Here is a 23148-nt window from a genome sequence, read left to right on the forward strand (position 1 = left end):
ACTGATACCTACCTCACAGAATTATTGTGAGAATTAAATGAGATAGTATACATGAAAAGCTTTAAAAAAACACAAGAAGTTGATAGTTGATCTTAACTATTAGGTATTATTAACTTTTTTGAGGCTTGCTTTTCTCATCTGTAAAAATGAAGATAATGTTTTTTATATCATAATGTTTGATGGAAAGATGAAATAGCATACAAATTTGCCTAGTGCAGTTTATGGCATATAGGAAATGTCTTTCCATTTTTTAAGTTACAAGTTACATGTAGTTCTATAAAAAATAGTTATGAAGATAAGTTAACCCACTGCAATCTAGTTTTTGCCCTTACTACTGGTGATCTTGCTACTGAAGTTTAAGTAAAATGATGTCCATGTTACCAGACCCATGAACATTTCTTCTCCTTTGAACACTGTCTTATGTTCATCATTGTTGACCATCATCTTACCATGACTCTTCTAGTGATGTAGAGTCCTTCTCTTATCCCTGTGACCATTCCTTCTTAGTTTCTTTCCCTGGAATCTCTTCTTTTGTATTTTAGTTTTTAATAGGATTCTGTCCCATTTCTTTATCTCTTCTTATTCTGTACATTTTCCTGAAATAGCTTCATCCACTTGCATTGTTTTAACTATCACCTTTGTACTAAAGACCCCTAGCTCAGACACCTCTGCTAAACTCCAGATCCATAAGACAAACTGTCTGTATACATTATCATCTGGCTGTTTGTCCTATAGGCCAAGCACAACATGACCCAAAACAAATTTATTTTCCTCATAAGATTGCCTTTCCTCCTGTTTTTAACACTAATTTGTGGCATTGCCAGCCACTCAGTCTCCCAAGGCAGAAACTTGGGAATCATGCCACATGTTTTACAAAAACTCAGTACAAGTTTCCCAGGTTGATGACCAAAATAAATATATCAGTGGCACTGCCATTTAGTGGTTATGTACTTGCATCTTGCTAGCAAAAAGGTTTTCTCTTTGGCCCCGTTACTAATTATATATTGTCATCTAGAGTAATCACCTTACCATATTACAAGACAGTTTTACCATCTGTGCCAGAAAAAGAAAATGTCATAATGAAATAGTAAAGTCAGTGGAATTCCAAATGAAAGATGCTTGGTAAATGCAAACCAACATTAACATATCTTGTTACAGTTATTAATAAGTGATATCTATGAAAGCATATGGTCATCAGAATGAAAAATATTAAAGTATATGGTCATCTACAAAATAGCAGTAATGTTAATTAAGGAAAGCAAACCAGGCAAATCTATCATACACACATTTTTCAACTATACACTCTAATGGAAAGAATCAAAACCAAAAGATCAATACCGATTTCACTGCTGCTCTGTTCTGCCTTGTGAAGACCTAACAATTAATGTCTGTGTCAAGGACTTATTTTTCCCTTTCATTTCCTCCCTGAAGATTAAGGCTTTCAAAGGCTTCTGGCTGCTGCGTCATCGGGAAGCTATTTTGGGTGTTGTGCCCTTGGAGAGGGGGAAGGGATTCAGTGATTCATGCTGGTCATATCTATTCTGTGCTTTCAAAGGATGTGTTATGGAATGTGAACTTTATTTTTTTAAATCACTCAGGGCCTTTGGAAAGCTATGACATCATGACCATATTCTTAGAGGAATCTCATTTTCCCTGACAGCCTGCATCTGGGCTACCTTTTAGTTTTTCTATAAGGCAAGGCATATTTGATCATTTCTTTTCTACTGCTTAGAAATGTGGACGGAAGGGGGAAAAAAAGAAATGTGGAGACACTCAGTCTATAAGATTCCTCAGCTGAATAGGAGAAGTAAAAAGATCCCCCTCTTTTCCACCACCAAGAAGAAACCTTTTATCAGCAATATAGGCGACCCAATTAAAAAAATTCTTTTTAATGATTGTTTATTTTTGAAGGAAAGACAGACAGAGTATGAGTGGGGAAAGGGCAGAGAGAAAGGGAGACACAGAATCTCAAGCAGAATCTCTTGAGCTGTCAGCACAGAGCTCGACATGGGGCTCAAACTCACCAACATAAGATCATGACCTGAGCAACCGACCGAGGCACCCAGGTGCCCCTAGGCGGCCGTATTTTAAAAATAACAATAATTACAGAAAAGACTTCTGTGTATTTTTCTTTTCTGAATATATAAGTAATATATGTTTTTTATTTGTTGAAAATTTGGAAAATACCAAAAAAGAATTTGAAGAAAGTGAACATCAACCTCAATACCAACTGACAACAACCACTCTTTTAACATTTTGGTAGATCTTATTTTTTCTATGCATTTATGTGTCTTTTATAATATTAAGATCATACTATATATGTCATTCCATAACTGGCTTTAAAATATTTAATTTTTAAAATAATATATTTACATGCTTAAAAACACAAAAAGCATAAAACTGTATTCAGTGAAACATCTTATTTCCTTTCAGTCCTTTAACTACTGTTTACTAGTTTCTTTCCAAAGAATTTTATGTTTATGAAAAAAATATGAATAATTTTCTTTGCTACACCTCCTGATTTTTCACACAAATAAAAGAAGGCTATAATTACTATCCTGCATCTTGGTTTTTTCCTTGATAGGTCTTGTAATTCATTCCAAGTCGTTACATAAAGTGCTTTTTCTTTTGTACAGTTGTCATTTTATAATATTCCTTTAACGTATGTACTATAATTTATTTAACCAGTCCCCTGGTAATGGACTTTTAGATTACTTCCAATTATTTGCAGTTAATAACAGTGCTATAGCAAATAACCTTGTGTATAGGTCATTTTGCCCTTTACATAAGATATTCCTAGAAGCAGAAATTTTAGGCTAAAGGGTATGTGCATTTCAATTTTGATAGGCATTGCTAAATTGTTCTCCAAGAAGTTATGTCACCAACGATGTAGAAGAGTATGTATTTCTCCATATCCATGCCAATATAGGGTATTATTAAACTGTAAACTATCTCCAGTATGACAGATAAAAAGTTACATTCCTTTTATTATGAAAAATGCTTATAAGACCCATTATTTTTCTATGAACTCTTCCTATTCCCCTCCTATTTTCCTTAGATTCCTTTCCTTTGGATTTGTAGTTCTTTATTAATAGAATTAATCGTTTGTCTATAATGTGAGTTACAAATATTTTTTCCTAGTTTGTCTTTTGCCATTTCATATGGTGGCTTCTTACTATACAGAAAGATCTGATCTTTAGTAAGTCAGATTAATCATTTCTCTTAGGGCTTCTGGGCTCTGAAAGGAGCCCCCTGTACCATTATAAAAAATGTTTCTTGATGGTTTCTTCTATTAATGGATTAATTTTTTACATTTAAACCATTTCATTTGTAATTTACTTTTAATATATTTAATCCTCTTGGCACACAGATCTATTTCTGATTATTTATTATGGTCTGTTCTCTGTGTGCATCACTGCTGTTTTAATTATTGTGCTTTTTCATTATGATAAGAATAATGTGTGTTTCGTTGATGACTTCCCCCAATATTCAAATATTTGTCATTTTGTTTATTATTATTTTTATTTAATATATAATTTATTGTCAAATTGGCTAACATACAGTGTCTAAAGCGTGCTCTTGGTTTTGGGGGTAGATTCCTGTGGTTCATCGCTTACATAGAACACCCAGGGCTCATCATTTGTCATTTTGTTTACCCCTTAACCACTACATCAATTTTTGAATAAGGACAGGAAAAGCCTTCTTATACAATGTCATCTGGATCATAAGCTGATTAATTAAATGAGGGCAATTAAAGAGCCACTCAAACACTTTATTTTAAAACACCTAAATTTATATTTATTTAACAGTCTTTGGATATAGGGCCAAAACTTTTTCTGGGAGTGTGGATCCATTGATGGAGTTTTGTATCATCTTTCTGAATAAATTGTACTCATAATACATGAAACAGGGCTTCCAGTTTTAATTTCTTCTACTGGACTAGCAATTTAAAGATTCTGTAATATGAGTATAAAACTTTCTGCATTTTTAGGGCTTTTTTCCTTTTAATTTTGAAAGTTGTCTTGCCTCTGTATAACTTGACATCAAGTTTTTGTGTGGGCATAAATTTTCAGCTCCTCTGGGTAAATACCAAGTAGTGTGATTGCTGGATCATATGGTAAGAATACGTTTAGTTTTGTAAGAAACTACCAAACTGTCTTCCAAAGTAGTTGTATCGTTTTTGCATTGTCACCAGCAGTAAATGAGAGTTCCTTTTGCTCCATATCCTCACCATTTAATGCATTTAATGTTGGCATTGTTCTGGATTTGGGCTGTTCTAATATAGGTGTATAGTGGTGTAATGTTTTAATTTACCACTCTTCCTAATGACATATAATGTGGCATGTCTTTTCATGTGCTTATTTGTCCTCTGTATATCTTCTTTGGTGAGGTGTCTCTTAAGGTCTTTGGCCCATTTTTAAATCAGATTGTTTTCTTTTTATTTTTTTAATTTTTTTAATGTTTATTTTTGAGAGACACAGAGTGCAAGTCGGGGAAGGACGGGGAGGGGGGGAGAGAGAGAGAGAGAGAGAGAGAGAGAGAATGAGAATCTGAAACAGGCGCCAGGCTCTAAGCTGTCAGCACAGAGCCCAATGTGGGACTCAAACTCAGGAACACTGAGATCATGACATAGGCTGAAGTCAGACACTTAACTGACTGAGCCACCCAGGTGCCCCTGATTGTTTTCTTANGACATCAAGTTTTTGTGTGGGCATAAATTTTCAGCTCCTCTGGGTAAATACCAAGTAGTGTGATTGCTGGATCATATGGTAAGAATACGTTTAGTTTTGTAAGAAACTACCAAACTGTCTTCCAAAGTAGTTGTATCGTTTTTGCATTGTCACCAGCAGTAAATGAGAGTTCCTTTTGCTCCATATCCTCACCATTTAATGCATTTAATGTTGGCATTGTTCTGGATTTGGGCTGTTCTAATATAGGTGTATAGTGGTGTAATGTTTTAATTTACCACTCTTCCTAATGACATATAATGTGGCATGTCTTTTCATGTGCTTATTTGTCCTCTGTATATCTTCTTTGGTGAGGTGTCTCTTAAGGTCTTTGGCCCATTTTTAAATCAGATTGTTTTCTTTTTATTTTTTTAATTTTTTTAATGTTTATTTTTGAGAGACACAGAGTGCAAGTCGGGGAAGGACGGGGAGGGGGGGAGAGAGAGAGAGAGAGAGAGAGAGAGAGAATGAGAATCTGAAACAGGCGCCAGGCTCTAAGCTGTCAGCACAGAGCCCAATGTGGGACTCAAACTCAGGAACACTGAGATCATGACATAGGCTGAAGTCAGACACTTAACTGACTGAGCCACCCAGGTGCCCCTGATTGTTTTCTTATAGTTGTGTCTTAAGAGTTCTTCATATATTTTGGATGACATTTCTTTTTTTTTTTTTAATTTTTTTAATGTTTATTTTTGAGAGAGACTGAGAGAGACAGAGTACAAATGGGGGAGGNCAGATTGTTTTCTTTTTATTTTTTTAATTTTTTTAATGTTTATTTTTGAGAGACACAGAGTGCAAGTCGGGGAAGGACGGGGAGGGGGGGAGAGAGAGAGAGAGAGAGAGAGAGAGAGAATGAGAATCTGAAACAGGCGCCAGGCTCTAAGCTGTCAGCACAGAGCCCAATGTGGGACTCAAACTCAGGAACACTGAGATCATGACATAGGCTGAAGTCAGACACTTAACTGACTGAGCCACCCAGGTGCCCCTGATTGTTTTCTTATAGTTGTGTCTTAAGAGTTCTTCATATATTTTGGATGACATTTCTTTTTTTTTTTTTTTAATTTTTTTAATGTTTATTTTTGAGAGAGACTGAGAGAGACAGAGTACAAATGGGGGAGGGGCAGAGAGAGAGGGAGGCACAGAATCCAAAGCAGACTTCAGGCACTGAGCTGTCAGCACAGAGCACATCATGGGGCTTGAACTCACGAACTGAGATCATGACCTGAGCCAAAGTCGGACACTTAACCAACTAAGCCACCCAGGCACCCCGGATAACATTTCTTTATCAGATATGTCTTTGTAAATATTTTCTTCCAGTTTGTGGTCTCTCTTCTCATTCTCTTGACATTATTGGTCATAGAGCAGAAGTTTTTAATTTTAATGAAGTGCAGCATATCAGTTTTTTGTTTCATGGATCATGCTTTTCGTTTTTGTATCAAAAAGTCATCACCATACCCAAGGTCTTCTAGGTTTTCTCCTGTGTTACCTTCTAGGAGACTTAACAGTTTTGCATTTTACATTTAGACTTATGACTCATTTTGACTTAAGTATTGTGACAGGTATAAGGTCTGGGTCTAGATTCTTTTTTTTTTTTTTTTAACGTGAATGTCTGGTGTTTGAGCACCATGTTGAAAAGACTGTCATTGCTCCATTGTATTGCCTTTGCTCCCTTGTCAAAGATTAGTTTATTCTATTTATGAGCATCTGTCTCTGAACTCTCTGTTCTGTTTCACTGATCTGTCTTTTTTTGTTGTTGTTGGCCAATACTCCACTACTGTGCCTTTATTGTAAGCCTTGAAGTCAAGTAGTGTCAGTCATTTTTGAAGAAAAACTTCGCTCTTGTCTTTCAAAATTGTTTTAGCTATTCTAGGTCTTCTGCTTCTCCATATAAACTTTATTATTATTATTTTTGTAATGTTTATGTATTTATTTTGAGAGCGAAAAAGAACGCAAGCAGGGAAGGGGCAGAGAGAGAAGGAGAGAATCCCAAGCAGGCTCTGCATTGTTGGTGCAGGGCCCTACATGGGGCTTGATCTCATGGTTTGTGAAATCACAACCAGAGCTGAAATCAGAGTTGGAGGTTTAACGGACTGAGCCACCCAGATGCCCCCTTCATATAAACTTTAGAATTAGTCTGTTGATATCCACAAAATGACTTGCTGGAATTTTTATTGGATTGCATTGCTTTAGTTGGAAGGAACTGACATTTGACAGTATTGAGTCTTACTATCCATTAGCATGGATTATATCTGTATTTATTTACTTCTTTGCTATATTTCATCAGTGTTTTGGGGTTTTCCTCATATGGACCTTGTACATATTCAATTAAATTTATTTCTGAGTAGTTCACTTTGGGGAGTAGTTCACTTTGGGGAGTAAATGGTAATGTGTTTTTAATTTCAAATTCCACTTGTTCATTGCTGATATATAGGAAGGTGGTTGACTTTTGATATTAGCCTTGTAGTATCACCTTGCTATAATTACCTACTTGTTCTAGGAACTTTTTTTGTTGATTCTTTAGAATTTTCTACTTAGATGATCATGTTATCTTGAACAAAAACCATTTTATTTCTTCTTTCCTAATCTGTATACTTTTATTTCCTTTTTTTTTCTTATTGCATTAGCTAGGACTTTAATAAGATATCAAAAAGTAGTGGGGAAAAGGGACATCCTTTGTTCCTGATCTTAGTGAGAAGGCTTTGAGCTTCTCACCATTAATATGATGATACTTGTAGGTTTTTGTAGATACTCTCTATTAATTTGAGGAAGTTCCCTTCTATCATAGTTTACTGAAAGTTTTATTATGAATGAGTGTTGGACTTTGTCAGATGTTTTTTCTGTATCTATTAATGTGATAAATTTGGCTGTTGATGTGATGGATTCCAGTCTTGATTTTGAAATGTTAAACCAGCCTTGCACACCTGGGGTAAATCCTACTTGGTCATAGTGTATAATTCTTTCTATACAGTGTTGGATTCAGTATGCTAATATTTTGTTGAGGACATTCGCATCTATGTTCATGGGAGGTATTGATCATAGTTTTCTTGTGATTTTTTTTCTGGTTTTGGAATTAGTATAATGCTGGCCTTATAGAATGATTTGGGGACGTATTTTCTTCTGCTCCTGTCTTCTTATAGTATTTATAAATATAAGTTATATATACATTCTTATATAATTATAAGGAATTGTTATAATTAAATGGTTAGTAGAATTCACCAGTGAACCCATCTAGGCCTAGTGCTCTTGGTTTTGGAAGGTTATTAATTGTTGATTCCATTTATTTATTTATTTTAGTAGATATAGGCCTATTCATATTATCTATTCTTGGTGAGATTTGGCAGATCATGCCTTTCAAGGAATTGATCCATTTCATCTAGGTTATCATGTTAGTGAGCATAGAGTTGTTTGTAGTATTCCTTTGTAATGTCCATGGGATCTAAAGAGTTGTCTCCAATTTTATTTCTGAATTAATCTAGAATTTTGCCTAAAAAAAGGAAATGAAGTATAGGTGCTATTCACATAGGTATGACATAACCAGCAGATGTGTTGGAGTTGATATGCCACTGCTGCCCAACCTGGCCACTCAGTGTCCACTAAGCCACAGAGCAAAGATCAGAAACACTGCCACACTGCTGCCAGAATATTAAAGGTCTCCATGATTCTAGTTAGCAAAAAAGCCTATACATCTGATACTTCTAATTCTAGCTTTTACCTTCCCAGTCTAGGTGAGAAAGCCACTGACATTTGAGATGATTCTTGAGTCATATATTAAGTTCTGATTTAAGACTCTTTCTAGGCTTTCTAGGCTGTTTATTTTGTTCCATTGGTTGGTCTGTTTCTTAATGCTTGTGCTAGTTTTGTAACTCTAAATTATTTAGATTTAAGTTTTAACCTGTTGCCTAGTCATCTCAGAAAGGATTCCCAAAAAATAAGAGTTAGATTTTCTTAGCATAAACTTTTTGCTATCATGTTCAGGCCTCCTCCAGTGTGAGACTGTTTTATCTAGAATTGCTCATTTCTTTGACTCTCTGACCTGGGCAGCGAGGGGAAAGCAGGTCTTCCCTTACCTGATTTTGCGGTAAGAACTGAAGACATCTGTCTCTGACTTTTAACGAATAACTCTTCACCAATTTTAAGATTTACCTTCTAGGGCTTCGGTGGTGGAGAGTCAAGGGAGAAGTCAGATTATTTTCGTTGTGTAACTTTCTATATCATATGCATGCATTACCAGTTCAAAAGAACAAAAACAGTTTTTAACAAATAAAAAGGGTGAACGTGAGTATATATGCTTTTGATTGCTGCTAAGAACCTTTGTTGAGGCAAGGGAAGCTTATGCTCTCCCCCTCGCCCTCTCTTTGAATGTCAACACTAGAACTGGATTTGGTCTAAAGTGGTAGTGATTTCTTCACCTTCTGTGTTCCCACAGCAGGTGTGTTGCCGCCAGACTGATTACTGGCAATTTGTGAAGGACATCCGCTGGCTCAGTCCGCACTCAGCCCTTCATGTGGAGAAGGTAAGAAGTGAAAAGTAACTGCAGGGCTCTGTTGTTTGATGTTCTGCCTGAAGAGTCTCCTAGGCTACAAAGATTTTGTGTGTTAAATTTCCTATTAACTGAGGAAAGGAAATTATGCCTGTAAAACTAATCTGGGGAGCTTGAGGGGAGGATTATTTGCTTTAAAAAAAATAAACCTTACAAATCCATTGCTCCAGGCCTCTTTCTGTCCTCTGGGGAAGAGGTGAAAAAGTTTTGTTATCTTCAAAAGATCTGCATGTTAGGACAAGAATGAAGCTGTTCAGAATCCTAGGAAGATGGCAAGAGATGCCCCAAAGCAGTTGGGGAAGCAACACTGAGATGCTGATACTATGTGAGGAGAAGAGGAGCCACCAGTTGGAAAGAAATGGAGATTTCTGTAGGCCAGTGTCAAATGGAGCCAAACGTATTCCTAACATCTTTAGCTACCCATTGTAGGACTTTATTTTCCTGACCTCTTAGCTCATGTACCCTTCATTTCCAAGTAGGCAAACAGCTTGTGGAGGTTAGTTTTTTGGCCAGAGTTACACAGCTAGTTCCAGATCAGTCACTGCCAAATGTATGTATCTATTTATTTAACTCTTCATTATGGAAAATCTCAAATATATACGAAATTAATGAGAAGAGTGTAACGAACCCTGAAATATCTATCACCCATCTTCAATATCTGTTAATGCCTGGCAGTCTTATTTCATGATATCTACCCACTGCAGGTTCATGATGTCAGGCAAAGTAACTTGTTTTTAAATGATCAGGGAACCAAATTACAAGATGTCAGACTGGCCCTTTTTGTGAGAAAAGCTAGAGCCCAGTGGTTTTTCTTATGTGGATTTTCTTTGTCCTTCTCATTATACTTTTCTTACCACCACTCCCCATCACCTCAGCTAACTTCCTTTTCTAAAATATATTGCCGTAGTCATTTCTTCTTTGAAACGGCCTGAAATTGCCATTCATATATGTTTTGCACTGAACCTGGGTTTTGAGGCCTTGCTTTATTTATTTATTATTATCATTATTATTTAATATTTTTATTTATTTTTGAGAGGGAGAAGAGAGAGCACAAGCAGGGGAGAGGCAGAGAGAGGAAGACACAGAATCCGAAGCAGGCTCCAGGCTCTGAGCTGTCAACACAGAGTATGATGCAGGGCTCGAACTCACAAACTATGAGATTGTGACCTGAGCCAAAGTTGGACACTTAACCGACTGTGCCACCCAAGCGCCCCAGACCTTGCTTTTAAAAACAGCCAAGTAGAAGGAGGTTCCAAATAGAGAATGCTGTGACTGCAGCTAGAAAGATGCTCAGATGGCTTCTCTTTGGTGGAGAATCTTAGGCGGTGTCTTCCCAGATCCTTTCCCCCAGGTTTTTATTGCATTATTTTCTAGAGGCCACCTGAAATGGAGGACTCTGTGAGAGAAGCCAAGAGGTCAAGTTTATCCTTCCTCAGAGTACCCCAAAATAGATGTCTCTTTGGAGTTAGAACATAAAGAGACAGATGTAGCAGCTTGGTCCTCTCCTGGAGCTACGTATCAGGTCTTAACTGCTTAGTCCCTCTGCAGTGGCCCAGTCCAGCAGCGGAACCACTAATCCCTTCCTTCCTGCTCCTCCCTCAGTAACCTCTATATACTAGCTGGAGGGAAAATACCTCTGATTGCCTCCACTTCCCCTTCTCAATTTAATTCTCAGGTCATTAGGCCTCAGTCTTGCTGTCTTTACCAGGATGCATGTTTTGACTCACGCCTCTTTGCCTCCCAGTTCATCAACTTGCACGAGAATGGCCAGAGCAGCACTGAGGGCGTGAGTGAGCATGCTGTTGCAAAGTTGTGGCTGCAGCATAGCTTGCAGTGCCACTGTCTCTCAGCCCAGCTGCGACCTCTGCTTGGGGATAAACAATATATCAGAAAATTCTACACAGGTAGGTGGAGGTCACTTTGCCAGGATTGTTGCATATACTTCCTCTCTTCCACTTTTCTCTTCCTTTACAGACTGACTTTCACCCCAGAGCCCCATACTTTCACTTGGTGCCATAGAGATTCTAATCAGAGACAGACATCCAGTCTTCTCTCTCACCTCCTACATAAAACACAATCAAACTGTATGCTGAGGTATTTCCTTACTCCTATATACACAAACCGATAAGAATAACCCCCACTTACTGAGTTTCCTGTGTGCCAGTTACATACTTTTTAGACATTTGGTCTTCCTAACAGCCCCGAGACCTGGATATTAATACCTCTGTTTTCCAGTCAAGGAAGCAGAGCCTGAGGAGGTCCAAAGTCACCTAGAGCCAGGATTCAAATCTGGGTTTTGATGACCTTGAAGCGTCTTTTTGTAGCCTCTCTATTATACTGCAAATGACTTAGCTGTCTCCTATGCTATGTCCCTGATTCCTCCTCTCTCCATAGTGGCACGATTCTCCTCAGGTCCTTTTTACCCTTTATCTCCTCCCTTCCCTGAACCCCTCCCAGGCTGTACAGGGAAGCTAAAGTTCTCCCTGTTGGGCTCCATCGCAGCAGTCGCTCTTCTCTCCCCAGATACTGCTTTCCTGCTAAGCAACGCCCACGTCACGGCTATGCTCCAGTGCCTGGAAGCAGTAGAACAGAACAACCCCCGCCTCCTGGCTCAAATTGATGCATCTATGGTAAGTGGGCAAAGTTATCACTGGGCCCCTGGACCTCATCATGGTACAGACCATAGCAAATGGCTTCTTTGCTTAGGCAGTTGTGAACTGGAAGGCTTTCATTAGAAGAAAAAAGTACTTCGAGAAGAAGGGGCGGTACTATTAAGTATTTATTGAAGTAAAAAGTCTAAGCTTAAGTCTAAGAAAGGAAGTGTCTAAATGTTTATTTTTGAGAGAGAGAGAGAGACAGCATGAACGAGGGAACGGGCAGAGAGAAAAGGAGACACAGAATCTGAAGCAGGCCCCAGGCTCTGAGCTGTCAGCAAGGGTCTCAAACTCACGAACTGTGAGATAATGACCTGAGCTGAAGTCAGACACTCAACTGGCTGAGCCACCCAGGCCCCCTGGGAGGTGTCTATTCTTAAAACCCTTTTTAAAAAATCCTTAGTCTGAGTAAGCACCTCCTGAAGGGCAGGCTTGACAAGCTGGGGGGAAGAGAACGATTTTGAATCAGAAGTAGGATTTATAGTGTCAGAACTAGTATGACTTGGTGTTATACAGGATCATTTTCGGCCTTGAAGTATGAAGAAAGTTTTGTTGCTTGATGTTGCTTATTGTTAACCCTTTGATTTACTTGCCCCATCACTAATATCAGTGCCTCAGTTAGAATGGAATCATAGGCCCTGCTTCTTTTTGGGAGGGATTCCCTATCTCTCTTAGTTTTAAATTTCTTTAAAAAAAATTTTTTTTTAAGTTTATTTATTTATCTTGAGGGGCACTTGGTTGGCTTAGTCAGTTAAGCGTCCGATTTCGGCTCAGGTCATGATCTTATGGTGGATGGGTTTGAGCCTCTCATTGGGCTCTGTGCTGACAGCTCAGAGCCTGGACCCTGCTTCCGATTCTGTGTTTTAATCTCTCTCTGCCTCTTCCCACTCGTGCTCTATCTCTCTCTCTCTCTCTCAAAAAATAAAGAAACATTAAAGAAAAGTTTAAGTTTATTTATTTTGAGAGAGGGAGAGAAAGTGCGTATGAGCAGGAGAGAGGCAGAGAAAGAGGGAGAGAGAGAGAATCTCAAGCAGGCTCCACACTGTCAGCACAGAGCCTGATGAGGGACTTGAACCCACAAACCGTGAGATCATTACCAGAGCTATAATCAAGAGTTGGACACTTAATCGACTGAGCCACCCAGGTGACCTTCTTGGTTTTAACTTTCTTAGTCACCAGTACCAGGCTTGGTGCTAGGCACCATACATGCACCATCTCATTTCGTTCTCACAGCTCTATTAGATAGGCATTAATCTCACTTTACAAAGGAGGCCAACTGAGGGACAGAGGAGAGAAGTCACTTGCTCAAAGTTTGTTAAGTGGTAGGGCCTGGATCTGAACGCTGATCTGATTTCTGACTCTGTGTTCATAGTGTTAAGAATTTTGTTGTGCTGCTTCAATAATAAAGCATTCCAGATACCCCACCTGGGATTCCAGTTTCAGAAGCTATGGTGTATGGCAGGACTTTGAGGTTTTCAAAATTGTATGCTCTACTGGAGCAATAGAGTGGTATGCTGCATCTGCAGGCTTTGGCTGCAGTTTAGGCCTGCTGCCAAAGGTCAGCTTCTACCAGTGTTACTGTTGTGCCGAGTGTTCCTTCTCTGAGGACCTCTGTCCTGGGCTCCAACATGTGGTTGGGTTTTTTGTTTTTTGTTTTTTGGTAGTTTGCCAGAAAGCATGAGAGCCCACTGCTGGTGACAAAGAGCCAGAGCCTGACAGCTCTGCCTGGTTCCACGTACACTCCTCCAACCAGCCATGCTCAGCATTCCTACTTCGGGTCCTTCTCCAGCCTCTACCAGTCTGTACCCAGCCACGGCTCAGGTATGGGGGAGGAAGGGAAGTCATGACATGTATGTCCAGTCCTGGAACAAGTAAAGGATTTTGTGGGTGCACCCAGGAGAGGCACAGATGGAGCCTTGGCTGATGCAGTTTGTCATATTTCATGTCTTGATAATGAACATCTTAAAAAGTTATATGGCAACCACCCTAAGATAATTTAATAGAATCATTAAAGTAACAGAGGAAAGAGATGTTTTTAGATTCCCCTGGATTTCTAATTCAAGTTGCCAAGAAGGCATTTCAATAATAATAGCTAACACTTATTGAGCACCTACCACGTGCCAGGCTCTGTTATAATCAATTTCTATACATTATTTCATTTGATCCTTCAAACAGCCCTATGCAGTATTGCTATTATTGCTCATTTTACAGACCAGAAATGTGTACCAATAAGCAGTGAAGCTACCATATCATATCAAGAGGGCATACTCTTACCTAGCTTATCCCCTTCTAAGTAAGTTTTGTTTACTTCACATGACGAACCTTTTCTGAGATGATGCCATGTGTCCTGGGCACCCAGTAATGATAGGGAGTTACATCCTTAGTTGTAGAGAAGCCTTTCATAAGTACCACAGATTTCCAGCTCACCTTTTTCTTCCCTTTTTATGTCCTAGAAAGAAGATCGACTTCCTTTTCACTCTCTGGCCCTCCTCGGAAACCTCAAGAAAGTAGAGAGCACGTCTCACCAGCACAGGATCAATCCTGCCAAGCCCCACTGCTTCCAGCCTCTGCGTTAGCCAGGGATTCCCCCTCAACCCCAAATGAGATGAGCTCTAGCACACTGACCAGCCCCCTAGAAGCATCCTGGGTCAGCAGCCAGAATGATTCCCCAAGTGATGCCAGTGAGGGGCCTGAATACTTGGCCATTGGCAACCTGGACCCCCGAGGCCGGACCACCAGCTGTCAGAGTCACAGCAGCAATGCTGAGAGCAGCAGTTCCAACTTGTTCTCCTCCAGCAGCTCGCAGAAGCCAGATTCTGCTGCTTCTTCCCTAGGCGAGCAGGAAGGAGGTGGGCAGAGCCAGCTGTCCGGCGTCCTTCGCAGGTCCAGCTTCTCAGAGGGGCAGACGTTCACTGTTTCCAGTGGAACAAAGAAGAGCCATACTCGCTCCCATTCGGACACCAACATTGCTTCCAGAGGAGCCCCAGGTAATGATAGTCACCATCCCCAAGTTAGTGACTTCTGTTTCTGATGACATGATCGGTATCCTGCTTATAATGAAAGACAGAAGTTTATAATGTTATCTGAATACCCAAGATATGGGAGAATATTTATGTTTCTTCTTTTATATGTTTCTTCTTTTTACCAGTTGCTAGCTGGTAAATGTTTTCCTGGATTCTTACACCAGTTCCTTAGCATCAGAGGAGAGTGTGGCGTGTCACAGTTTGAGTTCTCTGGCAGAGAGAAACACTAATGAGCTTTAAAAATAATCCCATTAGGGGTGCCTGGGTGGCTCAGTCGGCAAAGCGTCCAACTTCGGCTCAGGTCACGATCTCGCGGTTTGTGGGTTTGAGCCCCACGTCGGGCTCTGTGCTGACTGCCAGCTCAGAGCCTGGAGCCTGTTTCAGATTCTGTGTCTCCCTCTCTCTCTGACCCTCCTCTGCTCACACTGTCTGTCTCTTTCTAAAAAAATAAATAAAACATTAAAAAATATATATTATTTAAAAATAATCCCATTAAATTCCTCCCCTTTCTGTGATTCCTGAGAAGTTTGGTCAGGTGTCACACCAGTATGAGAGAGGCAAAGTGACATTGGAGTTTCCTCATTAAAACTAGGGATATAGTGCGTGTCAGATGATGGGACCTAGGAAACAAGTAGGTGGGGCTGGCCACTGCATCACTAAGTCAGGTTGGACGGCCGCCAGGGGAGGAGGCCCTGGCCATTGGGCCCTCCCTCACACAAATAGCAGCTGCTAGCAGAGCGCACCCTCGGCCTGGGAGAGGTGGGGCTCACTGCTCTTGCCACCTCCCTGCCATCTTCTGTCATGGGTTGTTAGTGTCTGGTAGGCTTTGATTGGGGTTCATTTGTAGGAGAGTCTCCATAACAGCAAGTATAACATGGATCTCTGTGCTCAAAGCCAGTTCTGGGTGGGAAAGCCCCAGAAATAAAATATAAAAATAATATATAAAAAATATAAAAATAATATATAAAAATCTTTTAAAAAGCAAAAGACGAAGATTTCCTTTAGCAACTGGAGCTGCCATTGATTTCTCTCTGTTCTTTCTAGGAAGGTGAGAGCTGAGGCCCTCATCTGAAACTTCTGAGTGACAATTTTTTTTCCATTTTCTACTCAAGATGCAGTTCGGGTATTGGAACTCTTTAGGGGAAAAAAAAATCTCCCAAATCAAAACCTGCCTTCCCACAAGCTTTCTTAGGTGTGAAGAGTACTTGGGTTAGCTCCTCGCTTCACACCTCCTGCTGCAGGCCTGCTGTCCACTGTACTCCAGGCCACTGGTCTTTGAGCCTGGGACGCTTCCCTACCCCCATTCTTGAATCCACGTGGATTCCAGAAACCACGGTAACCTGCACTGGAAAGGAGAACAGAGAAAACCTAAGCAAAAGGGTCTGAGGGAGAGGGGGTCATGTGTAGCTTCTTGTATGAGTCAGCTACTACGGTTCAGTAGCTGAGTACTTCAGCACTAGGGTTCCCTCTTGGGAGTTAGGTCCCCAACTCCGCTAGATAAAAGGACACTCTTTTTCTCACTCTCTCTGTTCTCATTTCCTCTCTCTGGACTCTCCTCTGCACCTGTCTGTCTACGTACAGGAGGCCCCAGGAATATCACCATTATAGTTGAAGATCCCATTGCAGGTTTGGGAGCCAGTCCTCCTTTCTGTCTGCCACCTCCTCCTCTTGCTTAGTTTAGAACTTCGTTTCCATTCTGGTGTCAAATCAAGTCTGGCCAGTCCTGCTGTGATTCTTGGACCCATCTCTAAAATGACACTGATATTTTGCATAGTGTGTTTTCTATGCATGACTTTCAGATGCCTCATTTAGTCTCCCAATAGCTCTGGGCGGCAGAATCAAAATTTATCAATCCTGTTTTGCCCAAAGGGTGAAACTGGTGCCCACTCGTTGTCTAAGGCATCATGATGAATCAGTGGCAGAAGTTTTCTTATAACTGAGTACTTAACTATGGATTACTTTATTTTTCTTGAATTAACACCAGAATGTTTTTCCCCCTTCCGTGGTCTTGGATGTGGATGCATGCTTTTTGCCTCTCCTAGAGTCCCATTTCCTTTTTCTTTCACCTATTTTCCTTCCTCTGTAAGTCCCACCCCTCCCCCATTCCAGCCATTGTACAGGTTTTTTTCCTGGTGACTTAAGTCTGTTTCTTTGGTTTTCACGGTGGTGTTCAAGTTGAAGATTGTGTTCAATTCTGGGTTTATAGAGATATTAACAGTAGAGTGTTTGCCAGAGAGAGTGGTGAGGGAGGACTGAAAATGGTGGCCTCCTGCTAATGGGGGAAGCCACTGAGTATGTAAACTCGGAAGAGAGAAGGTTAAAGAGGAGGAAGTTGACAGGACCACTGTTTAGAAGAACACTGTTATTCTTAAGGAGATGAGAAATTGTAACAAGACAGGTTTCAAGTGAGTGTGAGGAAATCTAAGAATTAGAGCTGTTCATTTGAATGGGCAGCATCAGGAGGCAGTGAGCTCAGAAAGCAAAGGCTGGACTGCCTGTACATGTTGTAAAGGAATAGGGTACTAGTGTTGGGAGTTTATGTTGTGCACTTAATTTTACTGTGCACTTAATTAAACTACTTGCAAGTCATAGTTTCTTAACCAAGGCATCATGGAGACTGCTGGTTTGTCTTTAGATCAGCGGTGAGGAGGAGAGCTCAGTGCTAGGACCGATAGAAATCTTTGAGACCCAAGGAAAGCACAAAGTTACCTCTTACCACAGAGTAGCATTTTTTTAATGAGAGGAGCAGCTGACAAGTTGGCACCCTCTGTGGGGGAAGTGGGTTGGCTGTGGCTCGGTCATTCATTTTCCCAGAGCATCCTCCTCGTTTCTCAGGCCCCCACCTGCTTTTCTGCTTGCCTTTCCTTCTGTAGCAGTGGGAATTTTGTGTTTTCCTTGGGAGAGTATCAGTTTCTCATTTCCTACGAGCCCTGCCTACTCCCAACTCATTGTTCTTGAAAACTTCTACCCAGCCACTTCCTACTTTGTCAGGCTTTTCTTGAAACCGTTCCCTTCCTTCTCCAGTAAGGCTGGGCCTACAGCCCTGTGACTGATCCCTTTGGATACAGGGCCATCATCCTTGGCTTCTCTAGCATTGTCTTGATGCTTCTTTGAAGGACATTGCTGGATTTTATTTTGTTTTTCAGCTAATTGAGAAGTGGGTTAAATTTGTAGGTGTGACAACTTTCAGGTTCATTTCAGGTTCAAGAGAGGCCATATCCTAGTATTTCCTTAGTGTAACCCTTCTGAGATTGTTTAAGAACCCAGTGTCAAGGTATCAGAGAAGTTTCAGTGTGTTTATCTTTGTTTTACCATGTGAGGGCTGTTTTCTACATTGGTTTTTGTTAAGAGGAGAGAAATTGGCTGGTATTCCTAGAACATTTGGTAAGAAGATGGAAGAAAAAAGAACTGCATTCATAAGTCTACTTTGATTTGATTCTTTCCACCTTTGTGTTGCTGCATTCTGGGTTATGTTTTCTCTTTTCCTCTTAGAAGTTACTGACGCCCCGTCTCCCTTCCTCCATGTGTTCCCGCATTCTTGGACTGTTTTGTGTTGCTGTGCCATCACTCTCCTGTTTGGGAGGGCATTGGGAATGGGAGCAGTTAAATATTGAAACTCCAAAGTTGGGAATGTATCTGTTGTTCACCTCGTATGTGTGTTTTTACTCCCTGGTGGTCACTGACACTAGAATCCTGCAGTGATAAGTCGAAGTTGAAAGGCCCCTTGCCCTACTCTGGCCAAAGCAGTGAAGTCAGCACACCCAGCTCTCTGTACATGGAGTATGGTAAGTGAGCACTAGGAAGGCCAGGGCTGCAGCTGTGTCTTTTCTCTGCCCTCCCCTTGTGCCTGCTAAGCTCTGAGTCGTCTGCCTCATGTCAGCTCTGGGGAGGGTACACACTGTACAGTCTCACCCTTCCTATCATCATTTCCAGCCCCCATGCTAGAAATCACACTGCCCCGCCATTTCTCTTGCTCCTTTCTGACTTAGGGGTCCCACCCTCTCTTATGCTGTGGGTGTTATCACCATGAATGTCTGTCAATCCAGATGGAATGGCTCTCTGAGTGGGTGAGAGGGGAACCTTGAAAGGAGGCCTGTGAGTGTCGGGGCCGAATTACGAGAAGATAAGCTCCACAGGAGGAAGCTATTTGTTTCCTTGTCTGATTCTCAGCACAGGTTTTTAGTATTCTTTTTTGTAGGGTAGGAGAGCAAGTATCTCATCTTTAAATTTGGATGGTAAAAGGATTGTCTCTGGGCTCTCTTCTGTTACTCTACTATTCTTTAAACAAGAGGCTTAGTGCTATGGGATTCTGAGATTCAGAGAAATTCCTTTAGAGGGTAGTCATCTTCTTTCCAACCTGTTAACCTGGGAGAACTTGGAAGCATTATTAGTGGTAAAATCATCAGACTTCTCAAAGAAGCTTGTCTGTTACAGATTGATTTTCCAAGTCGGAGTTTTCACCTCCACATTCCATTTTCCCACAGAGGGTGGGCAGTACCTATGCTCAGGGGAGGGCATGTTCCGAAGACCATCAGAAGGACAGTCTCTTATCAGCTACCTGTCTGAGCAAGACTTTGGAAGCTGTGCAGACCTGGAAAAGGTAAGAAATCTAAGGGGCTACTGAAGAGCTCAGGAGTTAGGTGATCTGGCCATTTCTTCTAAAGAGGCTTTGGGTACACAGTAGTAACATGAGCAAAGACCACAGTAAAAACAAGTTCAAACTAAAGGTAAGCTCAACACGTTCCGTCTCTGGAGAACTTTTCGGGGAATCTATGCTCCACATTGAGTCCAAAAATATTATCGATTTTGTCTTAGAAGGTACCTTGGGCAGAGAAGTATTGAATTTTAGCCACATGATTATTGTTTCCTTGACCCTGGAACCTTAGGTAAAAATTGTTTCCAGAATCAACTTCTGTATTTTGTTTTAAGGCTCCGATATATAATAAATAATGTTTTTGTAGGATTTTATAGCTTAAAAGCACTTTATCTTGAGATATTATGTTTACCTTAATGCTTTGTGTACAGGGATATGCTTTAGGAAAGACCTTGATATTAAATTCTAGACTTCTTTTCTATCATATTTTTATGTAAAGTAGGACAGGAAGGCCAGGCATGGCAGGTTTGAGAGCAAAGAGAATGTAGAACCGTTGTTTTGGCCATCAGCTTTCCTTATAGTGGAAGTGTTCATTTTCCCCGAGTGTTCTGAATAAAAGCAGCACATGTCTTAGAAGCTCTACTTTCCAGGGGCCCCTGGGTGACTCAGTCGGTTAAGCGTCTGACTTTGGCTCAGGTCATGATCTCGAGGTTTGTGAGTTCGAGCCCCACATCAGGCTCTCTGCTGTCAGCACAGAACCTGCTTCAAATCCTTTGTCTCCCTCTCTCTCTGCCTCTCCTCCACTCTCTGTCTCTTGAAAATAAGTAAACATTAAAAAAATAAAAAAGGAAGCTCTACTTTTCAGCATTACAGCCAGTGAGGTGTTCAACATACCTAGCCCCTTGCTAATCAACTTCTTTGATGCTCTCCTTTCCCCCAGGAGAATGCCCACTTCAGCATCTCAGAGTCCTTGATTGCTGCCATTGAGCTAATGAAGTGCAACATGATGAGCCAGTGCCTGGAAGAGGAAGAAGAGGAGGAGGAAGACAGTGATAGAGAGATCCAGGAACTGAAGCAGAAGATCCGCCTTCGTCGCCAGCAGATTCGCACCAAGAACCTGCTCCCTGGGTATCAGGATACCGAGCATGGAAGTGAGTAAGGCTGTGAGCTCCTCAGCTCTGCTTCTGTAGGGCATTAGGATAAGATTGGTGCCTTGTGAGCTTTCTTTTTTGTCTCACTTTGAGATGTCATAACCCAGCTAAGAGTTTCTCTGCTGTCAGAAAGATTTTTTGTATTCTAATTTTTTTCCTGCCAGACCCAGAGTCTTTGAGTTTATCCATTTCCTACCTCAGAAATATCTTCCAAAAAGTAGGTTTCTGATATGAGAACTAAGCCTGCTGGTCCCAGAGTCACTTCCCAGATAGTAGTACCTTCTGTTTATTTGAAACCTTCAAAGTGTCGTGAATAAAATGGGGAATAGCCAGCAAGAAGAGTTAGTTTCCATTTCACCATCGTAACTCCCAGCCAAGGTTCTATTCACTTCTCTGTTGAAGTCATACCAGGTCCCTTCCATTGTGACCTTAGGGGTAGGAGACCACTTTCTGTTCTGTTTATTACCTTTTTTTTCTTTTTCTTTTTAAATATAGCAGGCTTTCGGGTCACTTCTAGCAGCTCCCAGTTTAGCTCACGTGATTCAACGCAATTCTCTGACTCTGGCTCTGCTGATGAAGTTGATGAATTTGAAATCCAAGGTAAAAAGTGACACTTTATTTTAAGCAACTTTCATTGCCTGTCTCTTTGAATTTGAAGTCATAGACTGAGAAGCTTTCTGTAAGTATAGACAATCTTCAGTATGGTACATTATGGACTGTGTCAATAACTGTGAGAGACAGCCTCTCTTGCTAAAAACAAAGCTCCTTTAGTAAAATTTAAGCAGAAAAAGAAGTGCTTAAGGTGGAGGGGCCTGGCTGTTGAAGTCACCCTGATGAGTCTCCTCAGTTGCACTTTCTCTTGGATTTTCACTCTGATTCCTCCTGCTAACAGCCTAAGGCTGGCCCATACTTGCATGAAATTAGAATCTTACTCTCTTATGTTCTATAACACAATCGAAATTCTTTCAAAATGTTTAAAAGGAGCTTTGTTATAATCTTAAGAGAAAAGAACAGAAAGAGTCATGGGGGGAAAGAAAGAGGGGAAAAATCAGGTTTACAAAGTAGAGCTTTATTCTGTCCTACCAGCGCTAACATACTTAGTGGAATCACCAACCCTTGTTGTGGTTGTTGTTGTAAGCATGTGCATAGAGAAAGGGAAGGGTTCTAATCTGGGAAGGCAGTTATGTTAAATCCGGTTAACTCATGATTAATGGATTAATCCGTTCCCGCAAATCATACATTTCTTCAAGTTCCCATCAGTGCCACAAACAAACCAACCAACTGAAAAGCAGTTCAGGGACATAAGCTTTCATCCATGGGTGAAACTAAGAGTTATTTTCTTATAGAGGTGAATTGACTCTATAATTCTCCATTGTAAGATGGTGATGAATAAATTTTTTATAGATCTATTTATATCAATCTAGACAGTTGATGTAATTCACTTTTCACCTGCCCAGACCTCCAGTAGTAATCGAAACCTGGTGGTAGCTTCCCCAAGGTGGTAGCTTCTGAATGGGATTTCTTCCCCATTCAGAAATACAATTTTTATACATATTTTTCCAGGTCTCTAGGAAGTCTTCCTTCTGTTCTCTCTTTAATATCTGATTTCTTTTCATGACAATAATAGCCACTTAAAACTCCATTTTTTTCTTTTTTTGGTTTGTTTGTATGTGGTTTTCCAACAACATTTCTCCAATTCTCTGATACCAACTGAGTATCCTGACCTTTCGATTCTGCCATTAACTCCTGGAGTTAGCATAGACCCCAGAGGTTAAGGGCTCAGTCCCACAGGTACACCCACTTCATATGCCAACCACAAATGGGGTCGCCAGGTTACCTACTCTTCTCCACAGCCAGCTACAAACTCAGGGGTTCCCAAGACACCTCTTCAACTCAGGTTCCATAACTTGTTAAAATGACTTACAGAACTCAGGAAAACGCTGTACTTAAGATTACTTTATTATAAAGGATAAAAATAAACAGTCACATGAAGAGGTACTTAGGGCACGGTCCCAAAGTTTTCCTAGCACAGGAACCTCTCTGTGCATGCAGTCAAGGTGTGCTATATTCCCAGTACATCAGTATATTCACCAACCATGTAGCTCTCCCAAACCTCATTACAAGTGAAAACGCTTTATCAAAGTTTCATTCCACGAGTGCTTACATCATTGGCCTTTGGTGATTGAGTTCAATCGGCACCACCTCTCCCTTTTTGGGAGTTTGGGGATGAGGCTAAAAATTCTAATCCTCTAATCTGGTGGTTGGTTTTTCTTCTGGCAGCCAGCCCCATCCTGAAGTTATCTGGATACTCCTCAAGAGTGAGTCACCTCATTAGCATAAACTCAGATATAATGGAAAGGAGCTCATTATGAATAACAGAAGACATTCCTGTCACTCTGGAAGTCATAAAGGTTTTAGGAGCTTTGTGCTGAAAATGAGGCAGAGGCCAATTATATATT

At 40.6% G+C, this 23148-nt stretch overlaps 1 protein-coding gene across 5 annotated transcripts in view; it reads left to right on the forward strand.

Annotated features, from left to right (window-relative positions):
- RUBCN (rubicon autophagy regulator) overlaps window positions 1-23148 on the forward strand; it is a 60479-nt gene that overhangs the window by 20460 nt on the left and 16871 nt on the right. For 3 of the 5 annotated variants that reach the window (XM_077767659.1, XM_077767661.1, XM_077767663.1), the window contains exons 3-11: window positions 9154-9240; window positions 11012-11171; window positions 11791-11897; window positions 13586-13742; window positions 14375-14908; window positions 18634-18729; window positions 19429-19544; window positions 20479-20689; window positions 21185-21289. In XM_077767659.1, the coding sequence (XP_077623785.1) occupies window positions 9154-9240; window positions 11012-11171; window positions 11791-11897; window positions 13586-13742; window positions 14375-14908; window positions 18634-18729; window positions 19429-19544; window positions 20479-20689; window positions 21185-21289 (1573 nt within the window). The remainder of the gene's footprint in view (window positions 1-9153; window positions 9241-11011; window positions 11172-11790; window positions 11898-13585; window positions 13743-14374; window positions 14909-18633; window positions 18730-19428; window positions 19545-20478; window positions 20690-21184; window positions 21290-23148) is intronic. The other 2 variants (XM_077767660.1, XM_077767662.1) reach the window with 1 other exon arrangement.

This window comes from Crocuta crocuta, unplaced genomic scaffold (genome assembly GCF_008692635.1).
Source record: "Crocuta crocuta isolate KB4526 unplaced genomic scaffold, BGI_CrCroc_1.0 scaffold45, whole genome shotgun sequence".
In the NCBI taxonomy this organism is placed as follows: Eukaryota; Metazoa; Chordata; class Mammalia; order Carnivora; family Hyaenidae; genus Crocuta; species Crocuta crocuta.